Raw genomic sequence first — 18,440 nt, forward strand, 5'->3', positions numbered from 1 at the left:
GGACTCAAAGGAGCCGGTATGGAAATTATTTCTGTGTGGCTTTTTGAAGCTTGGTAAGCAACAGATTGCTGTGTTCCCACAATGGAAGATGGATCTTGAAGTAGGGTTCATACCAAAAAATGTATTTAAAGGTAGCTCAAAACAACAAATAAATGTATAGGTTATCGTATTTTATTATTTATTTCCATTCCGAACAAAATAAGTCCCAATGTATTTGTATTGTTTGTGCAAATAAAACCACATCAAATAATTTTTTCCCAATAGTTTTAATATTTAATGTTTAAAAATATATTGATATTTTGTCTTAGTAGTTCCCGCTTTTATTTACATTTCTTTAAATACCAAGAAGTAAGTCCAGGCTTCTATTTTAACTGCTCATCGAGTGCTACGTATTGTCCCAGTTGAGACTGATTTTCTTCAGATTCGCCCTGCTAATGTCATGTCCTGGCTGAAGCTCCAAGGCCCTGTGATAGCACTCAACCGCCTCATTTCGCAGGCCACGCATCTGTAGAATGGCGCCCAAATTGGCGTGGGCGTGGGCGGCCAGTGGCTGCAAGGTCACCGCCCGTCGATACCACAATTCCGCCTCCACGAGGCGATTTAAGAGACGGAGGGCATCCGCCACCGAGGATTGTAGGGCGTAATCGTGTGGCGCCAGGGCGGCGGCCCTTAACCGTAGGGTAAGTGCCTCCTGATGGCGCTCCTGCTGCTCCAGAAAGTCAGCTGTGGGGAAAAGACACGGGTTAATTGGTTACTGAACTTACTGCGAAATAGCTTTCAAGGAAAAAGTTTCAACTATTTAAATAAAAGATGTTAACGTTATCACTCAAAAACTTATCCTACTTCTTTTTTATTTTCCTATACGAAGTAGTTACATTAAGTGATTAAAATCGTTACATTTTTCCCTTTTAAGAAAAGGATTCCAATAACCAAGCCAATCACTTACATGCTAGTTATGTTTATTTTCTACATTTCTAATAATACATAACGATTTTCTTACCATAATGGTGATGGGAACTGGGCTCCAAGGGCGCCAGCTGGAGCGCCCGTTTGAACCACATTTCAGCCTCCGCTATGCGACTGCCCTGCGATCGAAACAATTTATTATTAATTTTTAATTTTCGCCAAGCCCGAGTATTTTTTTTACTTACATTTCTGGCCAGCGTCTGGCCGTAGGTCACATAGACGGCTCCCTGCCGCGGTTGCAGATGCAACGCCAATCGCTGTTGCCTCTCGGCCTGCTCCCAGTCCTCCAGATCCGCGTAGATTTCGCCGAGACGCAGGTGTAGCTCGGCTCGCTGGCTTTGATGAAGTAATCCAAGCACTACTAAGGCTTCCTTCATCAACGATGCAGCTTCCTTCAATCTGCCATCGGAGCGAAGCAGTGACTCCAGTTGCACGTAGCAGGTGTAGCGGGCCGTTTCGTGGGCCCCCCGATCCCGCACCTCCTGCCCTCCGAGGCGGGCTCCGGTCCGGAGGACTGAGATGGCTTCCTGCCGGTGGTCGCCCAGGGACGTGAGGGAGGAGCCCAGATTCAAGTAGGCCACGGCCATTTGGGGGCGAAGCGCAATGGCTCTGCGGTAGCAGGAAACAGCTGAGCTCAAGTTGTTCTGCTTCTGGTGCACAACGCCTCTAAAATGGTCCAAGAACATATTGAAGTAATTACAGTAAGGATATAATTAAGGATATACTCTTGGATAAATTTAAGTGCAACAAGAAAGGAAAGCTAACTTCGGGCGGAGCCGAAGTTCATATACCCTTGCAGTTCAGTCGCAGTCCGCTAGGTGGCGCCACGCATCTTATATTATTAGATATATAGCAGATCGTATATAGTCGGCCGATCCTTATGAAATTTGGCAAATCAGATTATTTTGTCCAAAATAGAATCTGTACCAAGTCCCATCTTTCTAACTTAAAAAACGCCAAAGTTATGCCAATTTCGATCGTTGTATGAAAGCTATAGGATATAGTCGGCCGATCCTTATGAAATTTTGTACATAAGATATGTTGGTATATATATATATATGGTATACAAATATAACATGTGTGGAAAGTCCCAACCCTCTATCTTAAAAAACAACGAAGTTATGGAATTTCCGATCAATCAGTTATATGGCAGCTATAGGATATAGTCGACCGATCCCGGCCGTTCCGACTTATGTACTACCTGCAAGGAAAAGAAGGATGTGTGCAAAGTTTCAACTCGATAGCTCTAAAACTGAGAGACTAGTTTGCGTAGAAACCGACAGACAGACGGACAGACGGACATGCTCATATCGACTCAGGAGGTGATCCTGATCAAGAATATATATACTTTATAGGGTCGGAGATGTCTCCTTCACTGTGTTGCACACTTTTGACCAAAATTACAATACCCTCTGCAAGGGTATAAAAATCTTAATTTTTTTAAGTAAATAGTATAAATAATATTGTGTTTTAATACAGGTAAGGTTTAGAATTACAATATGGGACCGAATAAAAAGAAATATTTGATAGCTAAAATGTAATATATATGCAAATGGTTTTGAATATCTGAAGTATTTCATACATTAGTACTAATATGCAATAGTATAATTGTTAATTAACTTTAAACTTGATTCACTTCAAACTGAACTATTTTTAACAAAGAATGTTCCCAAAAATGCATGGGATTTCAAGAAAAATAGTTTTTCTCTAGAGCAATGCACAGAAATTCTCAAAATAAATGCACTTCAAGGAAGCACTTCATATTTTTTCCCGCTCTTGAGAGCTATCCTAAAACAAAATTTAAAAAAAAATCGTGAATAAACGGAGAAAAATGTATCCAAGTTACTTAACTCGAGGGTGCGCCTCTGATAGTGTTGGAAGTAAATTAGCTTTAGGCTAATTGCTTGTAGAGTCGCGATTTCTTGAAAGGCTGACCTTCAAGTAGATTCTGGCTTGTTTCATTTAATTAACGCAGGCCCTGGCTTCGGAAAGTGACTATGGGGATTTGCTGCTTGGCTTATATTTGCCTGGCGTAGGACAATAAGTGGGTGGCGGGCGCTGGGAATTGGGGCCTGGAGGGGGAACCCTCCAGCCGACAAATGCATGCATCAACGGTGTCGTCTGGTGGTTATTCATGCATATATTTAAGCCCGGATGTCTGGGCTTTCAATATAAACAAAAATTTTTGCTGCTCGTTTGCATGGATAGGTGCTTTTCAATAAAGGCAGTCCAAAAAAACGGATAGTACCAAAACAGTGCAAAATAAACCTAGGCCCAGATTGCTCCAACACAGGATCAACGCCAGCATCCGGATGGCAATAGCAACAAAAATTATCCAAACAAGCGACGAGCTCTAAAAATTTTGTTGAGTGGCGACAAGGCTATAAAATCAACAGGAGGGCTGATTGTAAAGTCTTGGGTCTTTCACAAAAAGCTATTGCTGCCTGTTAGCATTTGTGTGAGTTTTTAGAAATTCTATAAATGTATACATTTAGACTGATTTTAAGGCCTACAGATCAAGCTAAGAGCCTCCAAATCAATACATGTGTGCATGTGAAATTACTAAAGTAAATATTCATATTTGCATTATTTTTGATACAATATCCTTATGTCTTTTACAACAGATTCAGATTCCCTTCAGGTTTAAGAAATAGATGTAAGAACTTTTGTGTAAACACTCGTGTGGATGCCGCAACATTGAATGCTAAATTTGTTTAAATTTTATTTTCGACATTTCATGTTGAAAATCCCTCGTTGCCCACAATTTCATTCCCATTTCCACCCACTGGCTGCATTTGTATGCTGTACTTGGACCATCCCAGCTCGGAAAATACAAATAAAAATAGAAATAAAAAAGAGCGAATGCATGCGAATTGCAAGCGAACAACGAATGGATCTGCTCAACTGAATATTGAGTATTCTATTTTATACCATGCTATTCAAGTATGTATAGAGTGTTTTTGGGTTAAAAGAAAAACAAGCCATGTTGTTCTATTTGTTTTGATGCTTTTCCATTTTTTCTTTGAGCAGGTAAGCAAACAGCAAGCGGCAACCGGCCAGCGCCCTGCAACCCCCATCCTCCAACATCCAACCTCTAACCAGGAACAGCCATACAAAATAAGTGCAGGGTGAAAATAAAACGAGCATCGGGAGTGAAAAAGAGAAATCGAATTATACAGCTCAGTGATTTTTGGTTTTGGTGTTTGGCTCCCTGTTACTTTGACTTCCCGCCGCTACCGCTACCACCGCTCTTGCCCCGCTAGCCCCCACCAGAAACCATCAGGACCCACAACCACTCAACTTATCCTTTGCTGTGGCATTTGCAGCTAAAAATCAGAACAGCATCAGCAGGAGCACAACAAATCCATGACAGATGACTGGCGCCCGGCTAGACTGCAGCTCAAAAAGAAGCAACAGGAGCTGCTAGTTCCGGGATGTGGCACGTGGCAGGATCTGAGAATCCGCAGCCGCAGGGCGTAAGGTGTTCGGCTGCAGATATGCCGGCTATAGATGGCTTTAATAGTAAATAATGTACAAACAACTGCTTATCCACATCGCCCTAGCATGTCAGTGGGTGGTTGGATTGCTCGACTTTTTCGGTGGCGCTCGAGGGTGGCGGAGCCTTCTACGATTGAAGGGCACCTGACATTGATTTTCGATTAGAAAACGAAAAATGCTATACAGAAACAGCTACTACATTTGCACACAGCTTGGTAGGTTTTTAAAGCTTTCATAAGCCTGTTTCAGTGTTCCTTCTGACTTTTAGATTTTATAAACTGAGAAAAATCATCCATCGTTTCTAATGCTAAAAACAAGTAATGAGTTTCTAGCTCGTGAAAAACACAACCCTTATTATATGAAAAGAAACAAAATGTAAGTCTACCTAGTTTTTAGAACTGGGAATAATGAATGAAATGATGTACATATGCTATTATTTCTTTAATAGTCGCTCAGAGAAGCCAACAAGTTTTTCCTTCGAAAATACATTCCAGAATGTAATGTTGATTTTTAAATATTTTTCGCAGGAGTTTTTAAGTCAGAAACCATGTAAAGAAGGTGGCTGCTGTATTGTGCAGGTGGCCTTGGAGAAGGTGTTGGGGCGAAAATTCAATCAGACAACTTTTCGATAAGCTGCAAGGGCGACTCGGTAAAGGAAATACAAACGGATGCCTGGGGTGTCGGGAACGGGGTGAGGAAAGGGTGGTAAAGCGGGCGACAAAAGCGTTTTAAACTTTCACGGCACTAAAATAAAATCTCTGCCTTGGCTTCCCACCAGTTCCGGAGTTCGGACTTGGTCAGAGGCCAATGTGCCAACAGCCAGTGAAGTTCAGTTCGCTGCCTCGAACCTCCTCCGTTAGGGGGTGTAGGTGGGAGCCTAGCCACTCCGACTAAAGCCCTTCTCGGGTATCGTTTTGAGCCCAGTTAATAAGCTGCAGGCCAGAAGCCTTAGCAGTTATGAAGTTCGCGCTTTGCTTTTATGTCATTGGCATTATTTGAAATTTTATCTAAGCCGTCAACAGTAATATTTTCATTCTACTCCTCCTTCTTGGCTTACATTTCCGCAGATTTTCCTTTTTGTTTGCGGAGGACTTGCCCAAGGATTATGGAGGCTACTGTGTCGATGCTGGAGCCCTGTGTCCCTTTGAAGGGATAAGGGAGACTAATAGGTGTGGCTACGGATATTTAGAGAGATTACAATTTGTCGGAAATATTATTACAATTATTCCTTTGCCAAATCGGTCTTGAAATCAGAGCCGCATTAAGTCTACAAATTTGGTGTTTGGTTTAATCCTGAACATTGACTTTTAGAAAAATTACATTTTATGTCAGCCTTTCGACAATAAAATGCATCGCAATGTGAGTATTATGTAAATGTGGCACACTGCCTTTTAATCCTCTACTTTAAAGAAGGAGTTTTTGAATGATTCGTTCGTTCCCAAAATTATTTGGTTAAATGAACAAACAATCATATCCAGGGATTAGGTTTGAATAAGAAAACTTTGTCAAATAAAAGTTCATTTTGCGGAGAGTGAACATGCCCACATTCGAAATTTTTCTATAAATGAGGCTGTCTTGCCCGAGGATCCATTCACGTGTGCTATCTTTGTTCACGGGCTTTCGTGAGGATTCAGAAATTATTTGTATTGGATTCTGGTACACAGCCACTTTCCCAGACACCTTTCCTGGCGGAAAGCTGGAGAAATGACTTAGCGGGAAAGGATTTACCTACAATTTGCCGAAGAAGCAAAGCGAACAGATTTATTCCATACGCCACTTTTTTGGAGCGTAAAGCCTATTATGTCAAACACAATAATCAACAACAGGCAGCAAGGCACAAGGCGACAGAAGCAGCAACGGCAACAATAATGACAACAGGGCGTATGAGCAATGGCTGCCTGGGTCCGCTCGGAGCCCTTGAGAGGCGCAGTGTTGAACGAATGTAAGCGACCAGTAGTGTAAGTGACGTCCTGCATATTCAAAAGGAGTCGAGCAGTTGAGCTGCCGAAGGGCCTGGAACCACAGTGGTTGTGTTTGCGGAAAAACTGATAAACTAAAACATCTAGGACGAAAATTGGCAAACTCACTGGAGAGCCAACATTAAACGCCTAAAATAGGATTCTTCAATTCATTATTTTTAAATCTTAAAAGCCTCAAAGCTAACATTTATTTGGAGCCCATGGTGTCCTGCGTTAAGCGTTGGCATGTTTGCACTTCTCTCGTAATGCTCAGCCCTCCTTTCGCCTTCCCGGCTGCAATCCTTTTCCTGCCAAACTGCACACAAATCCCCATGAAGAGAGCAAAGGGGGAGGATTGATGCAGAACGAAAGCTTCGTCTGCTCACAGCGTTCTCAGTTGGCGGTCGCCGTTAGCGTCGATGCAACGAGTAAATTGCACTATGACTATCCAAAGCCGGATTTGCACTGGAAACAAAATTTGGGCCTCCAACTGGCTAGAATAAATAAATTAATTATAGTTCGAAAATAAATTTCTTTTATTTTTTAAACCCCTATATAGAAAGGTTTTCCATTTCCATATATGTTAGTCTACGATTAAAAATGGCTTCTATGCGAGCAAGTGACAGCGGGTGCCTCCTCTGAGTCCAAAGTACAAGTGCCATTGGCCCCAGAAAATGGCTGAAACTCGGGGAAGGGCCAGGACCTCGGCGGGGGATGAGCGGGATGCCTAAGTCATGCGTCAGCAATTTTATTTTCTCATATTGTTGCATCAAGTGCAGCAAGTAGCAGAAATGCCAATTTCCCTTTTGTCATTTTCTAGTTTTGTTTGGGATTTTTTCCAATCTTATTTCCATTCCCCGGCCGTTCCTAGGATATTGTTGTTTTTTGTAGGACATTATATATGTCGGGGCTTTTGTTTATTTATTGTGTTGGACAAGCAAACGGCATCGGCATGCCAGGGAATGCAATTGTCGCAGCTGCTGCTTTATTGCCCTGTTGTTAGCTTGATGTACGTGTTTGGGCTTCGAGGTCGTGGTTGTATTTGACATATTATCCTAATTGAAAATAATAAAAAATAAGAAAGGAAAGTTAACTTCGAACGGAGTCGAAGTTGATATACCCTTGCAGTTAAGCAGCAGCTTATACTATTATTATATATATCGGATCGTATATAGTTGTCTGATCCTTATGAGAATTTCACCATCGCATCAATTTTCTTTGATGCATAAAGCATGTTTAAAAATATCAAGGTTGTGCCATTTTCGATCGTTCAGGTATAGAATATAGTCTGCCGATCCTTATGACTTTTGGCCAAATATAACATGTGTGGAATGGTAAAAAACACCAAAGTTATGGCATTTCCGATCAATCAGTATAGTAGCTATAGGATATAGTCGACCGATCTCGGCCGTTCTAACCTAAATACTGCAAATACCTCCAAATAAAAGAAGAGTGTGTGCAAAGTTTCAATTCGATAGCTTCAAAGCTGAGAGACTAGTTTGCGTATAAACAGACATACGGACAGACGCACATGCTCATATCGACTCAGGAGGGGATCCTGATCAAGAATATATACACTTTATAGGGTCGGAGATGTCTCCTTCACTGCGTTGCACACTTTTGACCAAAATTATTATACTCTCAAAAATAGAACACTATGGTTGATCCAATACAAACAGAAATCAATAGCTTTTGAAAGCACATACGGCAGCATGTTCATTTTATTTTTGATTTTGTTCAGCTTTGGAAAAAACAAAACAAAAGTTTAAAGACGAATAAATTTACCAAACTAATGACTAATAAATATAATATTCTTTATTTTTAAGTTTTCCTTTAGGTCACATTGTTTTGGCCAAAACCAGAACATGTACAAATATGGTTCAGTTACCAGTAAGCAACCCGCTCAAGACATTTCCGAAACTCCTTTAATTAGAAACAGCAGCCTCAAATGTAGCTCCATGTACAACTCCGTGTTTACTTTGTGTTACTGGCTGTTCTCGAAGTATCTGAAGGAATCTGGGGTGCCTAGCCAGACCATTCAGTTTTGGCCTAATTAACACCATATCTGCAGGGGATTAGCATGCGGAATGCTCCTCGCATTCATTTGGGGCTTATTGTTTCAAAGGTGGCCCGCTCGCCCTCAACCCACCCCCACCCTCATGCGAAGGTGCCACAAAGGCGGTGCAACAAAAAACGAGTTAGTGGGTGGGTATGGGAGGAAAAGTACCGAGGGAAAATGTGCAACCAGCAGCTATTTGCTGTTGATGGCTGCCGAGTGCATGCAAATTGCCATCCAAAAGATGTAAAAAATGCGCCCCGTGTGTTGGAGCTAAAGTTTCTGACCGAGTTGATTTGTATGCGCGATGTGTCTGGCCAGTCTTCACGCAAGTCCCTAGTTCCATTCAACCACACAGCCTCTCCGTCTACCCATCCCTCTGCATGCTTTTTTTCTCAGATGTTGCCCAGTTTTTGCAGGCAAAAGAGCGAACACAACCAAAATAGAAGCATCTGCAGTTGGGCATTAAGAGCAGCTCCTTTACACGCCAACTTCACTGCCCCCATCGTCTCCTTACGCCCGCGCTCCACGCCCACACACCACCCACCTCCAAACGCCCAAGGTCGCGACATCCATTCACTTTGAGCTTTTGAATTTTGAAAAGGCTGCCAGCGAAAAACTGACATCATTCTGTGGATTTAGCTTGCATGCTGTGCGGCTAAGGTGGGAGTTCGCATCAATTTCCTAAAGGGTTTCCAGTCCCGAAATTGGAGGGCGAGGATGGCTCCACATGCTCGGGAACGTTTACTCACAGATTAAAGTGCGCATCGGCCATGGATGGTCGGAATTCAATGGCCATTGTCAGAGCCAGCTTAGCCTCGTCGTACTTTCCTTGGGCGCTCAATATGCTGCCCAAATTGCCCAGGGCTGGAAAAGAAAATATACGTATTACGATACTGTGGTAAAATTATCAATCTTGTTCACAACAGTTTTAAGTCGAAACAAGTAAGGACCTTTATATTCGAGTTTTACAATTAACCGTTATTAATCTCCGATCCGTCCCAATGTCCGATCTTACTAATCTTACGAAATTAAATTGATTCTTAAAAGACATTTATGTGGCATACTTGTTGGCATAAAAACTAAAAAAATTGTTCCTAACACTCCATTTTTATGGGAGTATATAAATCTACGAATGTATATCTTAGAGATATATCTTTAAGTACTATTTGTCATAATCTCAGAGAGTCACGCATTGATACTCACAGATTGTCGGACGGACAGACGGTCATGGATTTATCTGCTTGGCTGATGTTCATCAAGCATATGTATTCCGAACATATATTTTAGGGGTCGGAGAAATTTTACCATATATTAAATTATGTAGGCCGTGAAATGGCCATGACCATGTATTTGTATCGACAAAAATTAAAAAATGGTATTTAGCAGTTATCTAAAACTTTTTCTATGTTCTATTGCAGATTCAGCTTGTTTAGTAAAGCTTTACAGAATTGTAGATAGCCATTACTTTTTAAAAATATGACGGAAACTGTGGGTGATAAGAACCTATGTTTGTTCTGGACTTTGGTCCAGGGAAGCTTAAAGGTTTTGGAGCAGCTGAAATTATGCGTGGATATTTTTTGCTGTTGGCCTGTGTTATTTTTCATTTTATGTAAGATATTAGAGGGCTTATATGTTGGATTTTAAGGCCTTTCATTAAAATTTCTATCATCAGCAGAATAATAGTAATTATAAAAAAATACTCTCCAAAGCTAAATAGGGTTTTTGTTTTTATATTCGTTTTCGGGTTTTAGAAAGATTGGACGATTAAACTTTCTCCGAGATCAGAGCTTATCAAGTTTTTATCCAGAAATGGCCCTCTTTCGTGTAACGTACTCACCCTTTGGGGGATTTATGGAGATTGCACTGCGAAACAATTGTTCTTCGTCCCGCCAGTCCAGGTTGCGTCTTAGAGTCCTGACGCAATGGGATCCCAGAAGCACTCCGAGGAGGCAGAGTAGCAGCGCTTTGTAGCGCCGGGAGCTATGGGCCCGACGCCAGATGCTTCCGAAGCCATAGCCGAAGAGCAAGCAGTAGCCCACGCTGGGAAGGTAGAGAACTCTCTCGGCCACAGTGAATCCCACATAAAATAGCAAATTGCTGGCGGGCAGGAACGGCATCACCAGGAAGGCGACGCACATCAAGCGAGTCGGCGCATAGCAAGGACTCTTGGAGGCGGTGAAGGATGCAGAATCATAGCTGGCGGCGGTTTGTGAGTTTTCCGCTACCTGGTGGTGACAGTGGCAGGTGAGACCCAGCCAGGTATGGCAGCTACTGCCCCCCAGACGTCTCACTAGGGGCAGGGATATGTCCGCTACCTCCGAAAAGCCCATGCAAGGGGATTTCCTCGAAACCCCGCTGCTCGTCCAAAGCAATAGAAACAAGGAACCGTAGATTCCGGCACTAAGAATATTTCTGGCATCCCATAGTGTTCTGATGAGCGGAATAGCCTCCATGCTCCAATCGAAGCTCAGGTCCTGGGGCCAGAGCAGTAATTGCAGGTTGGCCACGGGCAGGTAAAGGAATGTCAAGGAGCGAGTCTTCCAGTTTGTCTCATGGGCTGTAGGATTATCGGCTGCTGCGAAGGCGGCGAAGGGGCGTGGCAGTAGGCACAGGCGGCAGTAGAGGGCACACACCAACGAAAAACTCAAAATCGTGACAGATCGGAGGCGGTGCTGGAAAAGAATTTTAATTTTTTATTAAAGTCTATGAAGAATTCCGTCATTTTGTTCAATAAACTAATCCAAAGTGTAGAATTAATTAACTAAACAGCATAAACCAAATGGAATACTAATTAAAAACAAAAGCTAATATAAAACTCTAAAAATGAATTCAAATAATGGCACAGGCCAAGAAGAAATATTATTTTTTTTTTTTGGGCGGTTCCCACTGCATACGTACAGCCCACCTCCCGTCCAACCGACCGAGGGACGCTGCCGCGTGACGTACGGCTCGAATCGCGGGAATAGATCCGAGATAGTTAAGCGAAAAGTAGGAGAAAGATATCACGAGGAAGAGGGTTGCACAGATAAGGCAGTTAATATAATCGATTTAAGATTGTTAGTAGAGCAAAGTGACAAGATGTGGTAGAGACCATTGTAGTCCGAACATAATACCCTGAACGGATCCTGTTGGGCGTATGTCGAACTACAATGGCTGAGGAGTAGAGGACGAAAGTTTCTAGTCCTTCTACTAGGAACGTTAAAATTTAAGCGTGTTAGTAAATGCTGGCTGTCTATATTTCCATAAATAAGATTATATAGAATCATGACACCCAGCATCGTTCTACGGTTTGTTAATGATGGTAAGTTGATTAGTAAAAGTCTACTGCGATTAGAGGGGAGGAAAAGATTTGCATCCCAATTAAGTCCCCTATGAGCAAAAGTAAGGAAGTTTTTTTGTACAGATTCAATGTGATCTTGGTGTACTGCATATTGAGGACTCCAGACACACGATCCATACTCAAGAATCGGACGGACCAGTGGTGAATATAACGTTTTAGTTATGTACGGGTCATTAAATTCTTTTGACCATCTTTCAATAAAACCAAGACCACCCATAGCTTTATTAACCATGGTAGATATATGATCGGTAAATTTAAGTTTCAAATCTAATAGGACACCTAGATCGTTAACCTGAGTTAATCGTTCTAAGGCGTTCCCACTAGATCGGTAAAAAGACATGAGTTTAATTTCGATCCATTAAGCTTTAGGTTATTTGCTAAACACCAATTTTGAAGTTTATCCAAATAGGATTGAAGTCAAGACTGGGCGCTAGTGAATTTATACTGAAGGCATAGCTTAACATCATCAGCGTACATAAGTACAAGTGAATTAGTTAAGGCAAGGGGCACGTCGTTAATAAACAGTGTAAAAAGTAGGGGTCCAAGATGGCTTCCTTGGGGCACCCCAGATGTGGCGCGGACTAAACGCGAGGTAACATCTTTAAAGAAAACACGTTGGGTTCTCCCAGATAAGTAGCTCGAAATCCAGATAAAAAGATCAGTTGGGAATCCCAAAAGACTGAGTTTACTTATAAGAAGCGAATGGTTAACAGAGTCAAATGCTTTACTGAAGTCAGTGTAAATGACGTCTGTTTTGAAGCCATTCCGGAAGCCATCCGTGATAAAAGATGTTAGCTCCAATAAGTTGGTAGTGGTGGAGCGGCGCTTCATGAAGCCATGCTGGCACGGAGTTATTATTGAACTACATAGGTGTTGCAAATGTGGAGTGATAAGTTTTTCAAAAAGCTTTGGAATTGCTGACAATTTAGAGATGCCTCTATAATTAGCAGCGTCGGATTTTTTCCCTTTTATATGCAGCGGAATAACGAAGGATTCCTTCCACATAAGGGGAAAGATCGAAGTTTCCAGCGATAAATTAAAGAGTTTAACGAACGGTTTGCACAGAGCCTCGGCGCAGTTCTTCAGAACACAGCCTGGTACTTCATCAGGGCCTGGCGAATACACGGGCTTGACCTTAAGAAGATCCGATAACACACCACTTTGATCGAAAGATGGGCGAAATATAAGATTGGCTGATTGGATATCATAAGTGTAAGGCTGAGCTGAGCTGCTGCTAGGTGAATACGTAGTTTGAAAAAACTGTGCAAAGAGATCGGCCATTGCCTGGTCAGTGTTCGCATAAGAGTTCTCAAACGTAAGCAGTGGGGGAAAAGATACATGTTTACGCTTAGTGTTTACAAAGTTATAAAACTGCTTTGGATCCTGAGTAAACTGAATCCTGCAGCGGCGAATATAACTCCTATAACATTCTGCGTTATGCACGGTGAAATTGGACCGAGCTACTAAGTATCTTGAATAACTACGGCACGCAAGCGTGGAAAAATATGTTCAAAGTGTAATAAAATTTTTGTAATGCGATGTTTATATCCTCGCATGCCAGTAAATCCGACCAATCAAATTCCAAAATTAACTTATTTAATTTCATAAAGTCAGCCTTACGAAAGAAACGAACTTTCTGAGATTTAACTGTAGACTTAAGGTCAAAAGAGTAATTATTTTCGATTGAAACCTCAAGAGTGGGATGATATGGATCCTCAGGGTTAGAAAAGGGCCAAGTTCTGGAAAGAGTAATTCCATCAGGATCAGAAACGAAACTTAAGTCCAACAGCCGACCTAAAGAATTTCTAACGTGGTTAATTTTCCCGAGTGATATGTCGAACATGTCCTCAGGGAAGTCATGGTGGGAGTTAAGCTGTAAAGACGGTGAATTATCAACATTTGACCACATAAGTTCTGGGATATTAAAGTCACCCAGAGCTATCAGCTGGTCACCATCAGACAGACGATCGAAAACCAAACGAATAGCGGACAAATGTTGCCAGTATGTTGGCGGTTCGGATAAAGTTGGTATGTAAGAACAGGTAACATACAAAGATTGATCGGACAAAGTGATTTTGATGCAAAGGAATTTAATGTCACCAAACTCTTGTGATTTTACCTCTTCAGAAGCGAGTTTGGAGTCTACAGAGATTAACACTCCTCCTCCCCTTTGCAGAGTTCTATCGCATCTAAAAGTGGTGTTCCTACTAGAAAAAACTTCGGAGCTTAAGATCTCCGGCTTTAACCAAGTTTCTGTAAATACAATAATGTGAGATGCAAAGAAAGAACTATCAGAATACAGTTTGGGAAGTTTACTACGTAAACCTCTTGTATTCTGATAGGTAAGTGTTAGAGAAGACATTAGTTTTTTAAAACTGAGGAAGATGAGGTGGAAGGTTGGTCAGTGGCCGTAACATGTGAGAGTTTTACACCCACAGGTTTGGTTATTTTTTTTTTCACCGTACTTGGCTGATGTTCTTGGACGATAATATTCTCTGGCCAAAAGCTGGCGGAACAAATCGTCTTGAACATCTGCAAGGGCACACGTATTTTGAAAGATGACGTGTGCCTGGTGTAAGAATATTTGAATTTTGTAATATCCACCACCTTTATGTCGGCTTTTGCTTTGGCTTTGATGTAAGCCGAGATATCAATCTCCGAAGTATCAGGGGCAAGCCGGGAAACAAAAATGTGTTTTGATGGTGGGATCACCTGCAAGGGTTTTGGTGCCGCCGTAACTAATACTGCGGGGGTCCGGGCGGTTGGTTGCCCTGTTTGGTGACTGTTACAGGGGTTTGAATTATTGGGTCTGGGATCACTTGAAGCGATGCCACAGAGGACATATCGGACAATTGCTCATTAATCCTGAGATATTCGGAATTTTTCTCAGGTCCGGCCCTTGGGGTGGCCAGAGATATAAGCGGCTGCATAGTTGTCGGCTGAACAAGCTGAAGATTATTCGCCACAAGCACATCACTAAAAGAGGATTTCTTACGCTTTGGGAACTCGTTTAGTAGTTGAAGACTACTTAACTGCGTATCGAGCGCTCAGAGTTGGACATTGATTTTACGAAAACCACTAATCAACTCCTTGAATCCGCTTTTAGTCTGCCTCATGAACGATCTCATTTCGTCCTGAACAGCACGACAACCGTCACAGCAAAAGTGGAGACCAGACCTACGCGAGATTGCATCCGAAACTGAGGCCGTGAACCCGGCACACTTAGCGTGTAAAACGTTTTCACAGAGCCAGCAATGGATGTTAGGCTGGGAAGACGAGACTGTCTTATTACAAGACTTCAACGCACAGACCAATTTAAATTCCATATTTATTCCAAAATTTAAACAATCAATTTATAAAAAATTATTAAAATTTCAATAACACAGCTCCACAAAAAAAAAAAAAAAAAAAAATTCAGAGATCAGACCATACCTCCTATATGGATTTGGGGTCGCTGAATCCGAATCCGTGGTCAGTTGGTCGCCATCACGTCAGGTTTTCGAGAAAATAACGGTTAGATAGTCGAAAAACGCCGTTTTTGGCCATTTTCGAAAAATCGTACCGCAAAATTCTGATGTGTTACAAACCTAATTCAAAATGGAAATGCTCAATTTTTCGCATGCACCGTTAGGACAGGGGGTGCGTTTATATGTAGGCATCTTAGCAAAAAATGTATGCCGAACACAAAAATTTCAAAATTCAGCATATTCAAATAAAACATGGTACCCGGGGGTTTTTGGGGTCGCTGAATCCGAATCTGAGGTCAGTTTGACGCCATCACGTCAAGTTTCTTCATAACCTCAAAAAACACACTTTTCACTTTTTTGGCATGGAGCTCGTTTTAAAAATCACAAATCAGCCTTTCATTTCCATTTTGAATTAGGTTTGTAACACATCAGAATTTTGCGGTACGATTTTTCGAAAATGGCCAAAAACGGCGTTTTTCGACTATTCAACCTTTATTTTCTCGAAAACCTGACGTGATGGCGACCAACTGACCACGGATTCGGATTCAGCGACCCCAAATCCATATAGGAGGTATGGTCTGATCTCTGAATTTTTTTTTTTTTTTTTGTGGAGCTGTGTAATTAAACCAAATTGCAGGAAAAATAAGAATGAACCATTACCTTTTCTTGTCCCCTTCCCATGGTGGCCAGGACATCGCACACCACGCAAAGAAGCAGCGTCACGATGGCCGTCTCCTTGAAGAGTAGCCCGGACATGGCAAGGAGGACGGTGAGGAGGAGAGACCCCCATTGCCGAGTGACCATGTGCCGGCGGTAGATGAGATAGGCGAGAAGGCAGAAGATGCAGGCGCCCAGATCTGCTCGACCCACCAGCCCCGCCACCGCCTCCGTGTGGGCTGGATGGACGGCGAACAGAGAACCGGCCGCAAGGACTCCAAATCGCGAGGGCAGCAAAGTGCGGCCCACTAACACCACCAGTGCGGTGGCAAAGCTGTGGAGCAGCATATTCACCAAGTGGTATCCGGAGGGGATGAGTCCACCCGCCAGGTAATTGAGCCGGAAGCTGAGCACGCACAACGGACGCCAGGAGCCGTGGGAACCGCTGTCCACGAGAGGAGTGCCCCAGAAGTCATTTCGCAGGAGCTGAGCTAGAGCACCCTCCCCCCTCACGTCGGCGTTGGTCAAGATGGCTCGTCTGCAAGAGGACATCGGAGAAATTATTAAGATGGACATCAAAGCACTGATAAAAATTATAGTAGCGAGAGGTAGGAGTACTACAAAATAAAACTGGAAGATTTTAGTTGGAAAATTTTTTTGTCGTTTATTAAACTAAAAAAAATCTTTTATTTTAAATTACACAAATATTTTTTTTATAAGAAATTGTTTTCTCTTAACAACATTTTATTCAGATTTTGTTTTGTCAGATCGGGATAAGAAATGGAACAGTTCACATCTGATTCAAAAAAAAAAAAAAACATTCGTTTTCAAGTGTCTATTCATGGGCAAGAACGTTCAAATTACGTTCGTTAAGAGTAGGTGAACGACAACCTGTGGCACACCTGTCCTATTAATTAAAATGATTAATTGCCCGACCTGCCCAGGAGCAAAGCGAATTCTCCACGGCGCTCTTTATATCCACAGTTACCCACGTACTTTTGGCGGATTCCAAAGTGGCCAATTCGACCCGATTCGTCTCGACTTTCTTGCCACACGGACAAGGGATATATGGGACTGACTGCTTTTGTCTGCGCCTGCTACTCTATTTATTTTGCTTTTACTTGGATTGCCGGAGACTTTTGGGTGTGCTGGGTAAATTGAATGCATGATGGGACTTTCCAAATCGGGCAGGAAAAATTATAGTGGCTTTTTAGATTAAGGTGGAATATATTATTTTCTATATTCGTTTAAGTGATCTTTTTTTGAATTGTAAAGTTCAAAGATAATATGCCTTGAAAAATTAAAACTAATTGCCCCTTATAAATGGGAATGTTTTTTATATTCTTTTTATCAGAGTAGTCCTATTTTATTTATTAACTTTCACGTCAAGGTTAGAATATTTTAAATTCCCCTTTAGAAAAAATAACATTTCGCGCAGCAATAAATATTTTTGGGACGTCCGTTAGTCGTCTATACCCGTTCCTTCCAATTTTCTAGGTGGCTATTTTTATTGTTCTTTTGTTTTTGCACTCGGCATAAATATTGTTAAAGTGCCAAGCGACAGTTGACTCTTCGCCCCACCGCTTCCAACTTCCAAGCCCTCCGCCGTGCACTTGCGACTTGATTAATTGCCGATTTGTTGGAGTATTTTGTGCCTTTGTTGTAAAACAGCACACACACAGGTACTCCCCGCACACCTTGTGCGCGAACACCCACCCGCACACACCGTACACATCGAAGGTCTCGCCCGAGCAGGAACACTGTCATAGTGTAGTGGACGGGCCTTGGTAATTGCCTCGCCGTTGTAGCGCTCCTTGTTGTCCTAATCGATTTGCCCGGCACAGTGGCTCCGGGTCAGGTCGGCGTACCCGTCCCCACCCCTTTAGCCCGGTTGCCCTATAATCAGGGTTAGTTTGTTATCGGTGTTGTTGCTTGCTGGCTAGTATTTATAGGTGGCCTGCAATAATACTTCGGCCATTTTATGCATAATTAGTTTTTAGATTTAACTAGCAAATGTCATTTATTCACTTTCTAACTTTGTGGATAGCGCAAAAGAACAACGTATCAGTTTTAATATTTATTCCATCCAAAATAAACAGTCGCTCTCATTTGGCATACGTATGTATATACATATTTTAAGTTACATTTCTTATCCTTTAATAATAAGGGTATGGCCGAAGGGTGTAATCTTAGGAGGTTCTGGATCACAAAATTTCAAAGGTAGCACCAAACAAATACCTTGGAAAGCCCGTGGCAAGTAAAGGGGGTCCGGAGCCGAAAATTGCAAAAGAAAGTCATTTGCCAGTACATGAGTTAAAAAGCATTCTGAATAAAAATTCGGTTTTCAATTTAATATTTTATTTATCATTTGAAAGCTGGGAATGGGTGGCCGGAAATATGAGTTTTGAACAGGATGCCTGAGAGAGAGTATGTGAAGCTCATTCAATACCTGAACATGGTAATAAAAAAAATGTCAAGTGAGTTGAGTAAGCGGG

At 42.0% G+C, this 18,440-nt stretch overlaps 1 protein-coding gene across 4 annotated transcripts in view; it reads right to left on the reverse strand.

Annotated features, from left to right (window-relative positions):
* Positions 1-252: 252 nt before the first annotated feature.
* Positions 253-18,440, reverse strand: part of LOC6496721 (protein O-mannosyl-transferase TMTC1) — a 55,544-nt gene continuing 37,356 nt past the window's right edge. For 3 of the 4 annotated variants that reach the window (XM_044716093.1, XM_032453296.2, XM_001967294.4), the window contains 6 exons: positions 15,949-16,483; positions 10,319-11,153; positions 9,231-9,345; positions 1,152-1,632; positions 1,001-1,085; positions 253-723 (listed from right to left, as the gene is read on the reverse strand). In XM_044716093.1, the coding sequence (XP_044572028.1) occupies positions 386-723; positions 1,001-1,085; positions 1,152-1,632; positions 9,231-9,345; positions 10,319-11,153; positions 15,949-16,483 (2,389 nt within the window). In that variant the 3' untranslated portion in view covers positions 253-385. The remainder of the gene's footprint in view (positions 724-1,000; positions 1,086-1,151; positions 1,633-9,230; positions 9,346-10,318; positions 11,154-15,948; positions 16,484-18,440) is intronic. The other variant, XM_044716094.1, reaches the window with a different exon arrangement.

This window comes from Drosophila ananassae, chromosome 3R (assembly GCF_017639315.1).
Source record: "Drosophila ananassae strain 14024-0371.13 chromosome 3R, ASM1763931v2, whole genome shotgun sequence".
Lineage (NCBI taxonomy): Eukaryota > Metazoa > Arthropoda > Insecta > Diptera > Drosophilidae > Drosophila > Drosophila ananassae.